The sequence below is a fragment of the Sebastes umbrosus genome, chromosome 10, assembly GCF_015220745.1.
Source record: "Sebastes umbrosus isolate fSebUmb1 chromosome 10, fSebUmb1.pri, whole genome shotgun sequence".
In the NCBI taxonomy this organism is placed as follows: domain Eukaryota; kingdom Metazoa; phylum Chordata; class Actinopteri; order Perciformes; family Sebastidae; genus Sebastes; species Sebastes umbrosus.
The window spans coordinates 14,505,170-14,523,095 of NC_051278.1; the positions used below are offsets into that span (position 1 = coordinate 14,505,170).

Below are 17,926 nucleotides of genomic sequence, written 5' to 3' on the forward strand. Positions count from 1 at the left end.
AAATTATAGAAAATAATGAAAATAATGAAATATAACCCTGAACTTTGGCTCCTCACAATATTATACAATTAGCTTTGGCTATACAATGAAACCATAAGCCTGTAGGCTATGGCTGCAGCTTTATGTCTCAAATAATAAAATAAAACCTAGAGGTCTACAGCTGTGTGACTCATTTTAAAATATAAAATAATATTTATTCTAGGCTATGGCTTGGCTGAATACTTGATGGTAATTATTTACTGGGAGATGTGCATCCATATTGCCCAGTATGACTGTTGTAATCAATAGTCATTGTCAATCCATTGTTTTCCATGTTGCATTAGTCCAGATTTGTAACTAAACCTTGACTGAGAAACTACATCATAATCAGTGTCTTGTTTTTATAATGATGTGCGCCAATGAGCAGTGAAAACATGGTATGGTATTTCATTGATTTGGGTATTCTCTCAATAAGCAAGCGGAATAGATTTGATAATGAAGCACTGACACGGCACTCTGAAGAGAGCGCAGAGTGGATACACGATACACTGATTTTCATCTAAACTAATCATTTAAAAAAGTGGGAGGTGTCCCACCCCTGTATAAGAGCTGCGACGCCCATGGAAATACATCAAGTTAAGGAATTTTTTTTGTTTTTTTTTCAAAAACATAGGTTCTATTTCATTCTTCCGGACCGCCAGAGGACGGTGCTTTAGCACTGGATATCTCCATCCAGTGCTAAAGCACCGTCCTCTGGCGGTCATCCAGAATTCATAGAACCGTAGTTACATCCGTAACTCTCATTATACATCCTATGAGAAGAGGTTATTTTAAATGATTTGTGGACTAAAAGAACATTTCTTTTCCAAAATCACAACGTAAAATGAGGTGAAATGCAAACTAGTGGTTTGTTGCAAATAAATTCAACCTTGACACAAGCATCTAAATTTTTCACAAAATTATATTAAGGGATACCAGGATGGCAGTCGGTATACGCCTTTTAGTTTATATTTACTGCCAGCAGTATACTGTATATGTGGTTATGAGAGTGTTATATGGAGGCACACTGTGTAGCTGTGCATTGGGAGAGAGAGCAAGCTTCATTAATAAAAGGAGGTCCCAGAAGCTGCGTGAGAGCCTGCTGTGCTGCTCTCCTGTAAATCATGAGGGGACTCCCATGCTGCTCTGAGGCTGCTGAGCACAGGACTGATGCTAACTCATTTTTATGAGCTGCCTCCAAGACAGGAGGACGGAGCTGAAGCAGGGAATGCCTGTGGATTGTGAAGATGTTAAAGCAACACGGCCGGCCACTGTGCGTTTCTGTGTTAGCACATGTGGCTTGCCAGTCAGCGTGACGTTTATCATTTCTCCATGTGAGAGTCTCTTGTTGTGTCTCTGATCTGGCCCTGGTGTGTTTGTGGTGGTTTTCTTAGGAGTGAAGGTGGAGTCTGCTGCGGTATGTGACTTTGCGGTGGTGGCGGACGGGCCTGGGCGTGGCGTGCTGCTGTTCCCGGAGATCTGCATAATGGAGCTGAAGCTACTCGCCACCGGCTCCCCAGACCTGGAGGTTCTGAGCCATGTGTTTCACAGTCTGCTGGGTGCGGTACACGCCAACCACCGCAATGCTGCCCTGCTCTACGACCAGGTCAGACTGACCACTTCTTTTTCTTTGTACTACTCTTAACCGCCTCAGTTGTCTTACTTTTCTCCTCAACTTTGCTCTTACTCCTTGTTCTGGTCCTCATAGGGAGGAGTCAAAACCATCCTGTCTGGCTTTCACAACATCCTCAGCCAAACAGACCCCTCCTTTACAGGTTTGTTATTTCTTCTGGCTTATTTTTGTCTCATCTGACACTGTAGGATATTATTCATGTGTGACATCTACGGGGAAAAAATTGGGTACACTCAGTTTGCTGCAGTTTCCTGCTGCTGACATTTCGACTGGGTCCTCAGGGTTTAAACGTCATACTCAGTCTGAGTCATTTTAGGGAAAATCTGTACCCAATGGATTGATGTTATACATTATATAGAATTTAAGTTTATCTTATATGGCATTGTAAGATATTGTCATGTATCTGTGGCCTTTTTTGCTGAGAGCAAAGCAGGCAGTGATGCTGTTTTGAGTTTTTGCCTGTGGTGCATGCCCAAGTGAGTGAAAACCGTTTACGTAATCTGCTCTTCATTGGTCTACATTCAGATTGCCAGACTGTGCTAGTGGAGCTGCTGGTTGCCATGGTGAGCCAGCGAATCACAGCGGAGGAACTGGCTCTATTGATTCGCCTCTTCCTGGAGAAGACCCCACCTACAGTAAATATCAAACTCTATCAGTCACTCAGCGATGCACTGTTAGCTTGCGTTCAGGGTGTTGACACTGATAGCTTATGAACACACTGTCTGCACATTCAATTTTTCAGCAGGAACAAGAATGCATTTGTACGACACCCTTCCTCTCACACTCTCTTCTCACTTCTCGGTTCTTTAAAACTCATCAACACGCAACGCTCTCTTGGGCCCACTTCATTCTATATACAATTAACACCAGTGTGTGCTGAACAGATGTGATGCTACAACTTGTTACCACACAGCGGTCTGTGTTTAATTGGAATCCAGCAGCAGACGTCATTAATAACCCGTCTTCAAGAAACAGGTTCCCAAAAGGGAAGAGAGGGGTTTATTTTTAACCATGTGAATATAATGACATGTGACCTGTGTTCTCCGTCTATGAAAATGAGACATACACATGAGTGACTACAGTGGCCACATACTGTATGGCTCTTGTTTGTACTGCTGCCCAGGTTTTTCTATTTTAGAGTTTTGCTGCATTCTCTCAGGGTTATCACAGGTTTAATGCCGAGCTGTTTTAAATGGATCACACACTTAAAGCAATTAAACGGCTCAGTTATGTGCGTATGTGATTTTTTTGTCTTCATTTGTTTAATTTAATTTTTTTGTTATGTAAACATGCAGAGTTAGCACAAATCTATCAAGTGTTTTCTCTATCAAATCTAAAATGATACTCTAAAATGTCCTTCTCACTCCCCGTTTACTTTGTTACCTTCAGGAAATTTTACTAAAAGGCATCCTACAAATCGTTGAAGCCAACGTGAATATAGAACCTCTCCACTTCCTGACCTTTCCAATCATCCTCGGGGCTTCGACCCCAGGAGGCGTGTCCACCGGCTCCAGACAGAACGGTGCTGCCGGAGGGAAAAGCGTCAGTTTGCTCTGGAAGGGCAAATTGTCTCCTGGGCGCAGGGAGGGGGATGCCGAGTACCGACCAAGCCATCTCCGCTCCTCTCCCTGGCACATTTCTCCTCTCCACTTGCCCCTGGTAGGGCAGAACTGCTGGCCCCACATGGCTAGCGGCTTCAGTGCCTCTATGTGGCTGAGGGTGACAGAGCAGGAGGAGAAGGATGGGGACAAAGACAAGGGTGAGAAACGGATCCTTCACCAATGCCTGAAGTCCATAAATAAATGAACTGGTTTTGAAATTCTTTCGTCATTGTTTTTCAGAGGAGAGTAACCCTCCTGCAGCTGAGTCCGACCACGGCTCCTCTCAGGCTGGGACGAGATCAGGAGAGGAAGGCCTCATTCATATTCTGTCCATGGGCTCCAAGGCACTGATGCTTCAAGTGTGGGCAGACTTCTCTACAGGCTCTCTCACATTCAGGTGAGCTCCAGCGTAGACTACAGTCTCAAAGATGTGTGGGGAGAATGGGTTACTATTTCTTAAGTATTTGTAGCTGATGGACCTTGAAGTACTGTAATGTGCTGTTCCCCTCAGGATTTGTATAGACCCAAATGATGAGATAAAAGCAGGGCTGCTGGCGCAGGCAGACTCTGGTGAGGAACTGCTCAGAGCGGGCCAATGGCAGCACCTCGGCCTCACTTACACCCAGCAGCCAGAGGGCAAGAAGAACATCCATGGCCGTGTGGTCGTCTGGGTGTGTGGCATCAGGTGAGGAATTTACAATTAGGGCTGCACGATTTAAAAAATATATCTAATTGCAATTATTTTGACTGATATTTCAATTGAGATATGATTTGCGATATTAGAGGGAATGATTATTTTCATTTTCATTGAAAAACATATTAAAATGATTATGGTGTGATTTTTGCGGGGATCTGTATCAAACAAAGGCCAGGACATCACGGCAGCACGACAATATTTAAGTTTAAATGGTATTTTGACAACATTTCACCTTTAACAAATATTGTACCTCCTGTGATTTGAAAATTACAGTAGGCCATATTGCGATATCGATTAAAATTTATTCATTTTGCAGCCTTACGTGCAAAAGTAAGAGTAAGACTCTGGCAGTTTAGTTTTAAATCTGGTAAATAATAACCTTCACTTAACCTGCTCTCTGTTTCAGGAAATGTGAGGTGTCTTTGGACTACACCCTACCAAGAAAGTCCAGTTTATCATCCGACAGCAACAAAACCTTCTGCATGCTGGGCCACTGTACGCCATCCTCTGAGGAGCTGTTGAAACCGGGTGGACGCTGGAGCATGGGCACCGTACTTCTTTTCAATGGTAGGACCTCCTGTCATCTTCATCTAAGTGGAATCATGTGTCTATAAGCTCTTAATCCCAGTCAGTCACTCATCATTTTACTAAATGCATACGTGCAATCTGTTATAATCCTTTTTACAATTTTATCTGTTCCACCTCAGTGCTGCTCTCTGGTGGTACATTACAAAGATTACCAACTTCTCTCTTATAAGCAGTATGTAGTTGGTGGTTTGTGTATTTTAAAAGCGTAACCAGTCTAGTGGCTGTAAAAGGCTGTTGCTGGTGTGATGTGTCGCATGCTGTAGATTCTCAGCATTCTCGCGGGAGGCTCACTGAATACTTCTCTTGTTGCCTCTAATTGGCTGTGAATGGTCGCCTCTCGGCAATCTCAACCTGTAAACCCAACTGATGTCTTTCTTTAGAAAAGCTTAGCCTGTCAGTTTCCGCCGTCGTAGGTTTCTTCTTGGAAAAGAAGGACTGCGAGATTCATCAACAATTTCATGAAAACAAGAAATAAAACATCAAGGTGCAACATGGCTCCTCTAGGGTCTCACTATACGTCGCATCATATGTTATTCCTGTATGGGTTATTGATTGAGTAATATTAATCATTTACTCATGGGGTTGATTTCCCATCTTGGATTTCACACAATTCTGTTTTCCAGCTTCTGTAATAAAATTTGCAGTATTTGTCTCATTAGGAGAGTACCTCTAATTGACTGGTCCTAAGTCCCTCCCCCCCTTAGTTACTGTTGCTTGGTCGGATAAGCTTGACAAAAAGAAAGATACTTCAACATACTTCGGGTTGGCAGAAAGCAGAGATGATATAAACAAAGGAAAGAAATCAGACGAAATCATGCAGGTTCACCAGAAACTCAAAACTCCAGCGGGACCTGGAGGTGGAGAGTTCAGCAGCCGACTGTAGCGGCTCCTCCTCCGTTCAGGAGCAGAGCTTCGTCTCGCTGCTTCACCGCTGCTGGAGTCCCAGGCCGTATTGCTGGGCCCGCTGGAGGGGAGGGAGGCACTGGAAAACCAGAACCAGGACGACGTGAGGCAGACTTTCAGACCCTGCTGCTGCAGTAAAATTAGAGGTTTTCTAAAGGGACTCTGGTGCTCAGAAACACTGAGAAGATTGTGACACCAATGTAATGTGACTTACATAATAATGTTACCTGTGAACCAACGTAGCATATCTAAGTATGACCCAACAGGAGAGAGGAAAGTTGACCGAGGTTCTGCCGGGTTCCATGCTTGCTCAACTGTTATTGGAGCACAGAGTGAAAAGGGACTTAGGAAGGGTCAATTGTAACTGTGTTTGCCTCCATATTTCAGGATCTAGAATAGCATCGGAGGAGGCCCTGTACCTGTACACCAGCGGGCCTGACCTCACCTCGATCATGCCCTGCAAATATGGCAAGCCCAGTGGGACGGTCTCCAAGTTTGTCACTCTTGAAGGCCTGAAGTGTGAGCATTTACGAGAGCTTCTGATGAAGAATAAGGACGTGGACACAACAGCTTTGGTTGTAAGTCTTTCTTTATGTGAAGCATTAACTCAACATCTAAATCACAACACAAAAACATGCACTTATAAAACAAGAAATAGACAAATAAGTCTTGTATTGTCACTGTTGTTTCACCCATTTTTTGCATGTTAAAATGCAGATTGACACTGCTGTTAAACCCTGTACTTGTACTTTATGATTCAAGTGCTCTGTAAGCATAGCTAATCCCTCCTATGTCTCATTTATTGTTTCATTTCACGGTGTATGAGTAATGTGCTGTTCCAATTAGCTGTCATTAATGATACTGCACGGTAGGAAGTAATTTTTCCCCCAATGGAAAAAGCTATTACAGTTAAGCTGCAGCTTTTTCAGTGAGACTGAAAATAGTTTTTCTCCCATTAAAGCTAATGGCTTTTGTTGATAATAACTCTGCTGATTATAAAAAAAAGTAAAGAGGGGAGTAAGACAAGAAGAATGAATGAGTTCCCCTCCACATCTTTATAATTTCTATTATGCTCTAACCAAGTCTAACCAAGGTCTAAATCCATGCTAGAAATTGTAGCCCCAAGCAAGCTGGCCTCCTTGGTGGGGTCTAATTGAATTTCAACCAGATTTAGTACCATAAATACCTAAAACTGTAAATAATTAAAAGTTACAGCATGAAAATTTTGTCTGAAATTATAATTGTGTTTCTGTATAGGAGAGCTTGGCAGTAGTGTATGCTCCCAGCAGTCCTAGAGTCTACACTATCTACGAGCCTGTGATCAGACTGAAGGGTCAGGCCAAGACGGTGGTCACCCAGCGGCCGTTCAGCTCCAAGGAAGTGCAGAGTGTTTCCCTGGAGCCGAACTCTCTCAGAGCTCTGCTCCCCACGGAAACCCACGGCCTGCAGAGCGTCTTGCACAAGATCGGAGGAACCGGAAATTTTGTTTTCCTCTTCGCACAGGTAGGATGGTCCTTATTTTTTAATGGAGCTCTAGCTGAGTCAGAGGTCAGGATTCCCAGTTGTTGTGATATTATCTATTATTCAGGACTCTTACAGCCCCCATCAATTAAAGTGTAGGCTAAATGTCTCCCCTGAATATCAATGTTGATTATTATTTTGTGTTATGTCATTGAAAAAGCATCTCACTGAATGCCAAATAACAAAAAATATTCCACAAGTTTTGAGTAGCGATAGTTTTGGAAACTAGTCCAGATGCTGAAGTGAATGCCGCACAATGTTAAATTAGTCCCACAGTGTTCTTTGGCTGGTAAGGCAGTTCAATAAAGCAAAATCTAAAAAGAACAAGACTCAATGGATTGCTTGGCTGAGTTGAGGATCCATGTGAAGAAGATACTCAGAGAAGACTCAATAAATATTGCAGGAGTATTCTTAATACAAATATGCAGTATACCTTCATCCTATGACTATTGTTATTTTGCACGGCCTGCCATAACCCCAAAACAGCACAACTACAGTCAGAACAATTAACAGATTGACAAATAAATCAAATATCATTTTAATAATGAATAAACCATTTTGTTATTTATGTACATCAGGCACTTCCTGATTACAGTTAAAAAATGTAAAACATTGGCATTTAGGCTTTGAACCAACATGTGATGGACTTAGACCATTATTTGTTGCTCGATCGAGTAAGTCGGTCCAAACAATGGAGCCGGGCCCCTCAATCACATGCTGAATGCTGAAATAGATGTCTGTCATGGCAACAACAGTTACCGGTTGGTCGGTTGCTCTTTATAGTGGGTCCCTTCTGCTCGCAAGCGATTCATAAAAAAAGCCTGGTCTTTAGCAGGGAAAACCTGATTCTGGTAAAAGTCTAAAGTCTAATAATAAAATTGTGAAAGTATGCATCGAATGTAGGACTTAAATGGCACTGAAAAACAGACCACAAACAAATGCCCCCAAGAACCACTCAACGCCCCCTTTCAAAAATATTGCTTCCAGCGCCTCCTGACCTTCTCTGAATGCCCCCTGGGGGACAGTACCGCCCCCGTTAACAAACGCTAGTTTAGATGGATGTATTCCAGAGAGGGAAAAGTGTCGGTTTGATTTATAAACCAGAGAAATTCTGTGAATTTTACAAATGAGTCACCTCAACAATGTAGAATAATGTGGATCGTAACGTCACATATTGATTGCATTAACATGCTTGTCAGCTGTTCCTCTATAAGGCTGCATTCACACCAGATCAGCTGTTGCAGCGATTCGCCACAGAGTTGTGAGGCGGTGTGGGAGAGTCACTTTAATGGCCAATTGACGATTAACTTCTTTTGTTCCATCATAGCTGGGTTGTACAGCTCTGGATCGCCGGTTACGTGATTGGCCACTGCCGCAGCCTTTTTTTAGATGAAAAAACAACACAAAGAACAAAGAGATTATATTCAAGTCATAAACACACTGATTGGATGTCATAGAAAAGGACATTTTACACCAGGGCTAGTTTAGTAGAGCTAGATTAGTCGATCGATATAAAATTTATAGCCAACTATTTTGATTATCGAATAATAATTGACGTAATTTTTCAAACAAAAATGCCAAACATTAATGATTCCAGCTTCTCAAATCTGAGGATTTGCTGTTTTTTTTCATTTCTTAACATTATAGTAAATTTAATATCTTTGTTTTTGGCATTTGCATTGACATTTGACGACGTCACCTTGGGCTCTTGGAAATTCTGGTTGCCATTTCTCACTGATTTCTGATGTTTTACAGAGCAAACAGTTAATCAGGATAATAATTGGCAGATTGATTAATTATGAAATATAATCATTAGTTGCAGCCCTACAGTTTAGAAACCCATTTTATTTGAAGTCTGTATGGTACTTCATAATAACATTCATGAAGGAGCTCCGTATAACCAGCACCGCAAGGAAATCTATTTCTGAGCCCAAAAGATAAGTGCTAAAACTTTGTTACTTTTTGTAGGTAATGAATTAATTCACGTTTGCTAGGTCACTCATCTGAATCTGACAATCTAACCTAATTAGTTATGTCAGTTTCAGGCCACCAACCTGTGTATGATGAGGAAAGTCATATTAGTTTTGTTGCACTTGTTGCCAATATGGATCGTAGTTTAAAGTCTCTTTTACAGACAAAGTTTGATGTAAGGCTTGTGTGTGCTTTTGTTGAGAACACAATAATTGTAGCAGGAACAGTGTGAAATAATGTTTTAGAACTCCATCTTCAGGCCTCCATTGTTCACTTTCATACATTTTGTTTTTGTTCTGTTTTCTTCTGTCCCTCGTCTCTGGGTCCACGGTGTCCAGACGGTGGAGCTGAGTGACTGTGAGAAGACCCAGGCTCTGGCCCTACAGGTGCTGCTGTCTTTGTCCAAGTTCAACCAGCACCGCATCCATGAAATGGACTGTTACCATGGTTACTCTATGATCCACCAGGTCCTCATCAAGTCCAAATGCATCGTGGGATATCACATGCTGAAAGTGAGTCACACCGTGAACTCTTTTTCCGTTTTCAGTACCCACAACCTCTGCTGATCTGTGCAGTAAAACATATTCACCGGCATGAATCTGATCCAGTCCGACACACCGGTGCCTCTCTGAGCCGGTGTCGGTGACCCCGCTGTTACTTGACCCTCTGGCTGTGTCTGTAATTGAGCTGTGTGATGGCTGTGTGCTGAAATGGATTCTGTCTGACTTGATGAAACACTGAGCTCCTGCAGAGTCACACAGCACCTCTGATTGCCTTTGTCACTTTAGGCTTCCAGATACTGTATGTACTGTGTAGCACAGAGCTGCTCTGATGAGTGATCTTAAACACTCATCATCATTTCTGTATCAAAAGGAACATGCTGTGTTACAGTTGTTGGGTTTTTTTTATTTTACCCCGGTCTACCAGAGACCCAAAGTACTTTTAGATTTATAACCACTGCAGTGAAGCTGGTCACAAATGATCGATACAGCTCAGGGAGTAAATGGCAGCGGTTTTGACGGAGCGATAAGCACTACAAAATATTTCATGGAGAATTTATTGACTCTGGGATTCTGCACTGTAAGCTTGTTTCTGGAGAGAGAGAATGATTATCAATATGTTGAGGTGTGTGTGTCTGATGAAAGTGACCAGCAATCTATTTCTGATGTGGTGGCCATATTCTGTCCTACTCTCCTAGACTTTACTGGATGGATGTGTCAGTGCACCCATCCTCATCCTGGGGGACGATGGGCAGTTCCGTTTGGACACCGAGTCCATCGCCGTAGTGCAGGATATCATGCTTCTCTCAGACGTCCTGTTGGACTGGAAGATCTGGGCCAAGGCTGAGGTAAACACAAACATCACAGGATCAATCATATTTCATTAGTGACAGGAGACATAACATAATGGGCCTCAGGCAGCAACATTCTCTTAAATTTCTCTTATATTTTCTCTTAATTTTCTGAAGTCAACTTCAGATGCACCAAACATTCTTAACATCCAAATCTGCTCGTACCCAGGTGAATGATGAATACCACTTGATCATAAATTTGAGGCCTGTGGCTGATTATTTATTATTAGCTTAGGTAATGCCCCCTACACTACTGTATATAAGGGCAGGTATTAGCATAGATAACGCTCCTAAACACTATAAGGGCAGGTATTAGCATAGGAAACACCCCTTAAACACTATATAAGGGAAGGTGTTGTGCCGTGTGCAAGTACTCTGACATATGCCCAAGAATTGGAAAGATGCCACCAAAAAAAAGGTGTAAGAAGAAGAAGAACATCAGTAGTAGTGAAACTGATGTACTGGTAAATAAACTTAAACAGTTCATTTAAGTAAACGTGTTATTTTCCACAGCGTTTGTACTGGTTTTACAGGAAAATCAAAAAGCATCGAAGCGGAACGCACGCAATATCTTCCAAGGGGTTTTATAGTCTTGAATGGGATCAATGGACCGATGGTATTTTCTTTAATAATCCAATCATTATAATTACTTTAAAAACATATAATAATCTATCTAATCTAATAAATGATATTCATGCATTTTTTTATGTTCCTCAAATTTAAAACTTGTGTTTCCTTGCGTTGGAAAAAACTATTTGTGGACTGTGAAAAGATGTTTTTTCTTATCTCGGTCACTAGATCACTATAAGAACAAATTGAGGATATGAACAAAAATATGAGGAAATTAGTTCTTATATCACTTCCTGTGTGAAAAATGACAGAATATACATACATTAAACACGCACAAAGACGAGCAATCATATTTCCAACTAGGTGATTATCATAAATTCAAATTAAGACAACAAATAAGTTGTTCTTTTAGTCAAATATGAAGTAAAACTACAATAAGAAGAGTAGAAATTAAGCTTTAGATGAGCTAAACTTTCAAATATTGTTCATAAGGCTGCGACTAACGATTATTTTCATTTTCGATTAATCTGCCGAATATTTTCTCGATTAATCGTTTAGTTGTTTGGTCTATAAAATGTCAGAAAATGGTGAAAAATGTCGACCAGTGTTTCCCAAAGCCAAAGATGACGTCCTCAAATGTCTTGTTTTATCCACAACTCAAAGATATTCAGTTTACTGTCATAGAGGAGTAAAGAAACCAGAAAATATTCACATTTAAGGACCTGGAATCAGATGATTTTTACTACTTTTCTTAAAAAAATTCTCCTCATTTTTTGTTCGAGACGTGATATTTTGTTGTTTTCACATTAGACTTGAAGGTTCAGCAGTACAGAAAAGTAAGAAGAGAGAATATCGTTAATGCTGAATGGCTTTACTGAATCTTTCTAGTTTGCCAATGTCTTTTAATTTATTAACATCCATTCCTGATGAGGGAAAGAACGCTGAAAGCATCATCTAATGATGAGCTGCTAATAAATTCATACACCTCAGGAGCAACTCTCAACAGTCACGATTTTGGTTTTCACCACGTTCCTCCCAAATATACCCAGAATTTAAAAAGGAATAAATTGGTTTCAACAATTTTGCACCTAGATGTTATGTTCCGACAAACCTCTATGGAGGAAACACTAATGGACTGCTAATCAATCATGCAGTAAAATAAACACGGATAAAATCAAAGTGCTATTTGTTTTGCATTCTCTGTAGCTCTGTTTTACTCTGCTGAGGAATAATGGTGCTCTCAACGCCATCATTAGATGATGAAGAACCAGTCAATATGTCATTCCCTGTTTGTGTTGTTTTCTGTCAGTGTGGAGTGTGGGAAACGCTGCTCGCTGCCTTAGAGATCCTCATCAGGGTGCACCACCCTCATCAGGTCTTCAACATCCGTCAGTTCCTCAAGGCTGAGGTGGTGCACCGCTTCCTGCTCACCTGCCAGGTGTTACAGGTAGGTCGCAGTCACAAAGCTGCTGTAACAACACCCGTTATCTCTGCAGAGACTGTTACTGACCGCATTATGTTTGTCTTAAGGAGCATCGGGACGAGCATCTGACCGCCATCCCCCAGGAAGTCTGTCTGTCATTCGTCAAAATCATCCAGGAGGTGCTCGGGTCTCCCCCGGACATGGACCTGCTAAAACTGATCTACAACTTCCTGCTGGCTGTTCACCCACCTACCAACACCTACGTCTGCCACACTCCATCCAGCTTCTACTTCTCACTGCACATAGGTGAGGAAGCAGTGAAAGCAGCACCTCTGTATCAAAGTAGCATTAATTTAACACACTGAGTTCTTTTGATGTCTCTTTGTCATTTGTCAGATGGGAAGCTGTACCAGGAGAAGGTGCAGTCCATTATGTATCTGAGACACTCCAACAGTGGAGGGAAGTCTGCCAGCAGCTCTGTGGTTTCACTCTCCCCGACTGTCTTCGCTGATGCTCCCCATGAAGGTACAGCTGTTTCAACTATATTACACTGAACTTAAAGCTCTCAGAGGCATCCAGCACAGTGAAGATGATTAAATACAAGCCTTCAGTTTGTTGCTTTGGAATGAAATTATAAATAGGAAGATCAGCAGTGCTTTTGTGAGTGTATGTGCCTCTAAAAAATGTTTTTAATGTTTAGAGCTGTATCAGCCCTGTTTTCTCTCTGCGATTAACTACAGTCACCAATTATTTTAAGTACATAATGTAAACACCATTACTTCTAGGAAAAGCTGATGCATGAGCATTAGGTCAGTATGTGTTTGTGAAACTCCCTCTTTACCATAGACACATTTTTGTCTTTTTTTTAGGGGGGTACAGGGGGTCTTTAGGGGGAGATAGCAGGTCAACAGTAGGTGGTGTACATCAAGTGGTGTACATCATCTGAAAGCTGGGAACCTGAAGATTAGTTTGATATGCTGCTCAAATTAAAAAGCACTGTGTGTCAAGTTGTTCTAGTCATAAATCATAAATTAAAAAAATATGAATTAATTAAAAATTAATTGTAAAAGTTTATAAGAACATGATGGTGGAAGTATATGATGGTCATCCCCATACTCTATTATGTCTCATAAGTTGTTGCAGCAATTTTTTGGTTGATACCATTTGTTACATAGATTTGGTGCTGAATTTAACCATTTTTTTATCATTCGAGAATTGATCAAAATGATAAAAAAAACAAATCCCTCCAAAATACCACATTAAGACACAAAGACTTTGAGGAACACCATAGAAAAAGCCATGCTGGGATTTGGTATCAAAAACGTTTGACATTTGGAGATTTCTGCAAGAATTGCATTTTTTGGCGATTAGAAGGCCTCGCACTTCTGTTGTGTAAACTGCTCACAAACCCCCTTACTGTCAATCTATCTAGGAAAGCCATCCATCCTCTGAATGCTCTAGATCTGTAGTTTGTGATTGTAAAGTTTCATGAGGCTGTGATTATCTTAGAGGTCACCACAGGTCATTTTATACAGTGATGTAAAAATTAAAAAAAGGAAATGGTCAGAGGTCAAGAGACCCCTATGAAAATCACCAGTTTTTCGTCGCCAAAATGTAGTGTATCTTCGTAGCGTTATTTAGTTATCTTCCCGACATGCTAGCATGACGTGGTTGGTAACATGGGACTCCTAAGGTTTTTCTAGTTTCAAACACCATTACTTCTAGAAAAGAAGCTGATGCATGAGCATTAGGTCAGTATGTGTTTGTGAAACTCATAATCTTCCTGTCTTTTGCTTTAAAACAGATTTAATCTAACTACTGGCCTTGACAATAGTTCTTACAGAGCCCTTCTTTATTATACTGTACATCTTATATATCTTCCTAAGACTCATTTTACCTATTTCACCTGAGCTTTTTTTATTGTTCTACTCAGTTTTATAATTATGAGCCTCTTTTGTCATCATAATATCTTGTAAAGCACTTCATGATGACTTTAGGAAAGGTTTTATAAATGAAATATGCTTGGCAGTGATACTTGCAACTAGGGCTGTGCAATTTAATCTAATTTCAATTACGATTTTGGCTTCCAACGATTATGAAAACAAGATAATCAACATAAAATGATTCTTGTGCCGCATGAAGCTCTCGTTTTGTCTTGTGTTATAAATCCAGCACACCCCTTTCCTTTACAGTAGCTGCGCTTTCGTTTACCATGCTTTGTGGGTGTGACTTTTTTGTTGTGTCATCACCATTCATATCTATACAACCAATGTGTTTATGACTAAATTCTTTACAAGAGCACAAAGTTCTTCATACATTTAGCCTCTTAAGTTTGCTCTCAAAGTTCACCAGATTGATGCATATCATTCTAAAATGTAGCTACAAACTTTTCTCCCTAAATACATGATGTTTCCAAAGTCAATGACTAATCATGTTAAGTAATCGTGATCTCAATATTGACCAAAATAATTGTGATTATGATTTTTGCCATAATTGAGCAGCCCTACTTGCAACAATACAAATACAGCCCTTTGCAGCCTTCAGTTATAAATCTAATAATATTTAAGTGCTGAATCATTTTGTTCTGTTTTCCAGGCCATCTCCACGCTCCTTCCCCTGAACATGGAGGTGACGATCAGTCATTACGCCCACCTAGTCTGGCACCGTCTCCGTACTCCTCCCCTCTACTGACACCTCGACTCGGACACGGTGGCTCAAATGAGGCAGGTGAAGGTGACGGCGTCTCCCTCGCCTCTCAGCAGGCTCTTGGCAGCACAGAGACGCTAAAGAAGGGCGGAGGGGACGAGCAGCTCCTGAGCAGCTGTGAATCGGCCAAGACGATCTGTGAGTCTAAGGACATCGGTGAGGGAGGGGCCCTGCGCACTCCTTCCATCAGCGTGGAGGAGGAGCGGGACGAGGCGGCAGAGGTGGACAGCCTGGCAGAGGGCAGCGTTGGGGTGACAGAGTCCGACGACAGGTTTGACTGGGCCAGTGACGAGGCGCCGCGCCGCCCTGACAGCCTGAAAGGCATCCAGTCCTTCCAGAGGAGCCACAGCAATCTGGCCAGTCTGGGCCTGGCCTTCCCGGCTCCAAACGGCTCGCTGGCAATCGGCCGCTGGCCCAATTCAGCTGACCGGGGTTCCATGCCTGAAGACTGGGAGAGCTACACCTACTCTCCTGGCTACGAGAGGGCGCACAGCAAGACTGAGTCCAATGACAGGTATGCTGCCATAGTACCCTTTAACAAGGCATGCTTTTTTCACATACAATATTACAGTATCTCAAGAAAATACTCACCAATAAATTATAATATTAAGTCAGCCCATACCAAACCTTGGCCAATCTATAAATAACTTACAGTGAGCACTGACAGTCTCTTTCAACATTTGATCTAATTGCATGTCAATGTGGGTTTTGTTCTGGTAGATGAGTCCAAAAAAGATAAAGAGAAGCTGTGTAGGGATTTGCATAATCTAAATACAGCATTCTGGTATGGTAATAATCCTTAGCCAACTTTGAAAATGATTTGTACTGCAGTGACAGTTTCACTTTATTTCTACCTGCCAGCCAGCTGCCGACTTAAACTGATAGGAAATTAAAAAAAGATTTATTCTTTGTAATTCTGTTTTCTCACCAAAGTCACCTTTGTTTTTTTATTAGACACAGTGTGGGCTGTCTGACTCTAAGTCATCTGATTGGATTTGTTGAGGAATTCTAAGCTCTGCAGAAAACATTTAAAACAAAATGACTTAAATCCAAATTCATGGCAGGTGTTGTGTGTTCATTGACAAAAAGCTTCTTTTCTGACTGATGTAAGTTTCATAACAGGAAACGCAAAATATTCACTCCCAGTTATCAAACCAATTTTCTCTAGCAGTGGTTCCCAACCTTGGGTCTGGTTCCCCCCCATAGGGGGGCACCAAAGATCACAGGATGTGTCTGCTCTGAGGTTGTCAAAATTAGATTTGCACATGAACTGTATAACTAAAATCATAATAACACACTTACTGGATAATGCATACTAAAGTCTGTGTATAAAACTATTTAAAAATATATATTTTTTGCTACTTAATATGCCACATTCTGCTTAAGCCCGATATTTATGCACAGCTGCAGATAAAGATCAGGCTACACTAATATTAGTAGTATTATACTATTTGTAGAATTAGATTCAGTGGTGGCTGCGTAGGATTGTTTCCAACTCGTGTGATTCAAACATTTCAAGAAAAGTCCAAAAGTCAAAATATATTAAAAAAAGAAAATTCACATATTTTACATATTCTGCTGTAATCCATATTTGTTGGCGTTTCAAAAAACAACATTTTCACTGAGATAAAAAAATTATTTGCTCTCCCGCTTTCCGTACACAAATCTAACAACACCATAAATTACACTTATTTAATCATAATAACAAAAAGTCTATTTCGGCTCTAACACTATTATAGTAAATTAATTAAGTCGTTACCAAAAAAATGATCATATTATGTATCTGCATTCAATTGGCGAATCCGTGAAGACGTCATCACTTTATTATTTCATTAAAGAAAGTTGATTTAATAAAAAAGACTAACTCGTTTAATACACTGAATCACCTCATTCAAATTGAAAGATTTTGTTGATGCTGGGTGATGACGTCAGATACAAGTAGGGCGGGCTTCAAGCAAAATAACAGAAATTTGCCTGGTGCCAAAACATTGACGACCTAATAGCTTTGTCAATTCTAGCGGTGCTGATTATGAACATAGCTCACTGAACAGTCAGACAACTGACACTAACCCCATTAAATTATTTCACATCCTGTATAACTTAAATTTATATTAGAATATACTGTATATATTTTCTTAATATGTCATTTTGAGCACTGATAGAGGACATTCTGCTAGCTGTTCATGGTATTAAAGTCTAAGCTGTGTTTCTCAGGTCCAGCACTGAGGATTGTCTGGTGCTGATCTGCTGTGGACTCTATGATCTCCTGAGGGGCATCTTGCTGCTGCTGCCTGACCTCATGCTTGAGGAGGTGATGGACAAGCTCATCCAGCCAGAAGCGCTCATTGTCCTGGTCAACCACTCGTCACCTCTCATCCAGCAAGGCGTCATGAAGGTTGGTTCAATATCCTCTTTGATGAGTCTTAAATCCTGTGAAGGTAGCGTCAGGAGTCAAATTTTACTGCTCTTATGATGCCGGTAGATTACATAGTATCTCACAATGACAAATGTTTGTGCTCAATACAATTCCCAAAAGTCACATTTACACGTTTGTTTTACATCTCAGAGGAGTTGTAAAGGTGCTGGTTGGAAGATTTTGTTACCTTTGGACAGAGCCAGGCTAACTGTTTCCTACTGTTTTCAGTCTTTATGCTAAGCTAACAGGCTACTGGCAGTAGTTTCATATTTATCATAAAGGCATGTATCAATCTTATCATATAACTCTCAGCATGACAGCAAATAACTGCCCCAAAACGTCAAACTATTCTGTTAAAGGGATAGTTTGGGTGTTTTGAAGTGAGGTTGTATGAAGTACTTATCCATAGTTGGTGTATTATCTACAGTAGAGGACGATCAGCGTGCCCCACGTTTGGAGAAGCAGACAGGAGTTACTCCACGGAACCAAAGCAATGTACTGCTGTGGATGGATTTAGACACCTAAAAG

At 41.0% G+C, this 17,926-nt stretch overlaps 1 protein-coding gene across 1 annotated transcript in view; it reads left to right on the forward strand.

Moving 5' to 3' along the window:
- Positions 1-17,926, forward strand: part of lyst (lysosomal trafficking regulator) — a 75,837-nt gene that overhangs the window by 38,733 nt on the left and 19,178 nt on the right. Inside the window, 16 exon segments of the mRNA XM_037781698.1 lie at positions 1,413-1,624; positions 1,727-1,793; positions 2,177-2,286; positions 3,041-3,454; positions 3,456-3,649; positions 3,764-3,937; positions 4,356-4,516; positions 5,828-6,018; positions 6,698-6,943; positions 9,271-9,444; positions 10,131-10,280; positions 12,163-12,300; positions 12,384-12,582; positions 12,673-12,801; positions 14,872-15,496; positions 17,197-17,377. Coding sequence (XP_037637626.1) covers positions 1,413-1,624; positions 1,727-1,793; positions 2,177-2,286; positions 3,041-3,454; positions 3,456-3,649; positions 3,764-3,937; positions 4,356-4,516; positions 5,828-6,018; positions 6,698-6,943; positions 9,271-9,444; positions 10,131-10,280; positions 12,163-12,300; positions 12,384-12,582; positions 12,673-12,801; positions 14,872-15,496; positions 17,197-17,377 — 3,365 coding nt within the window.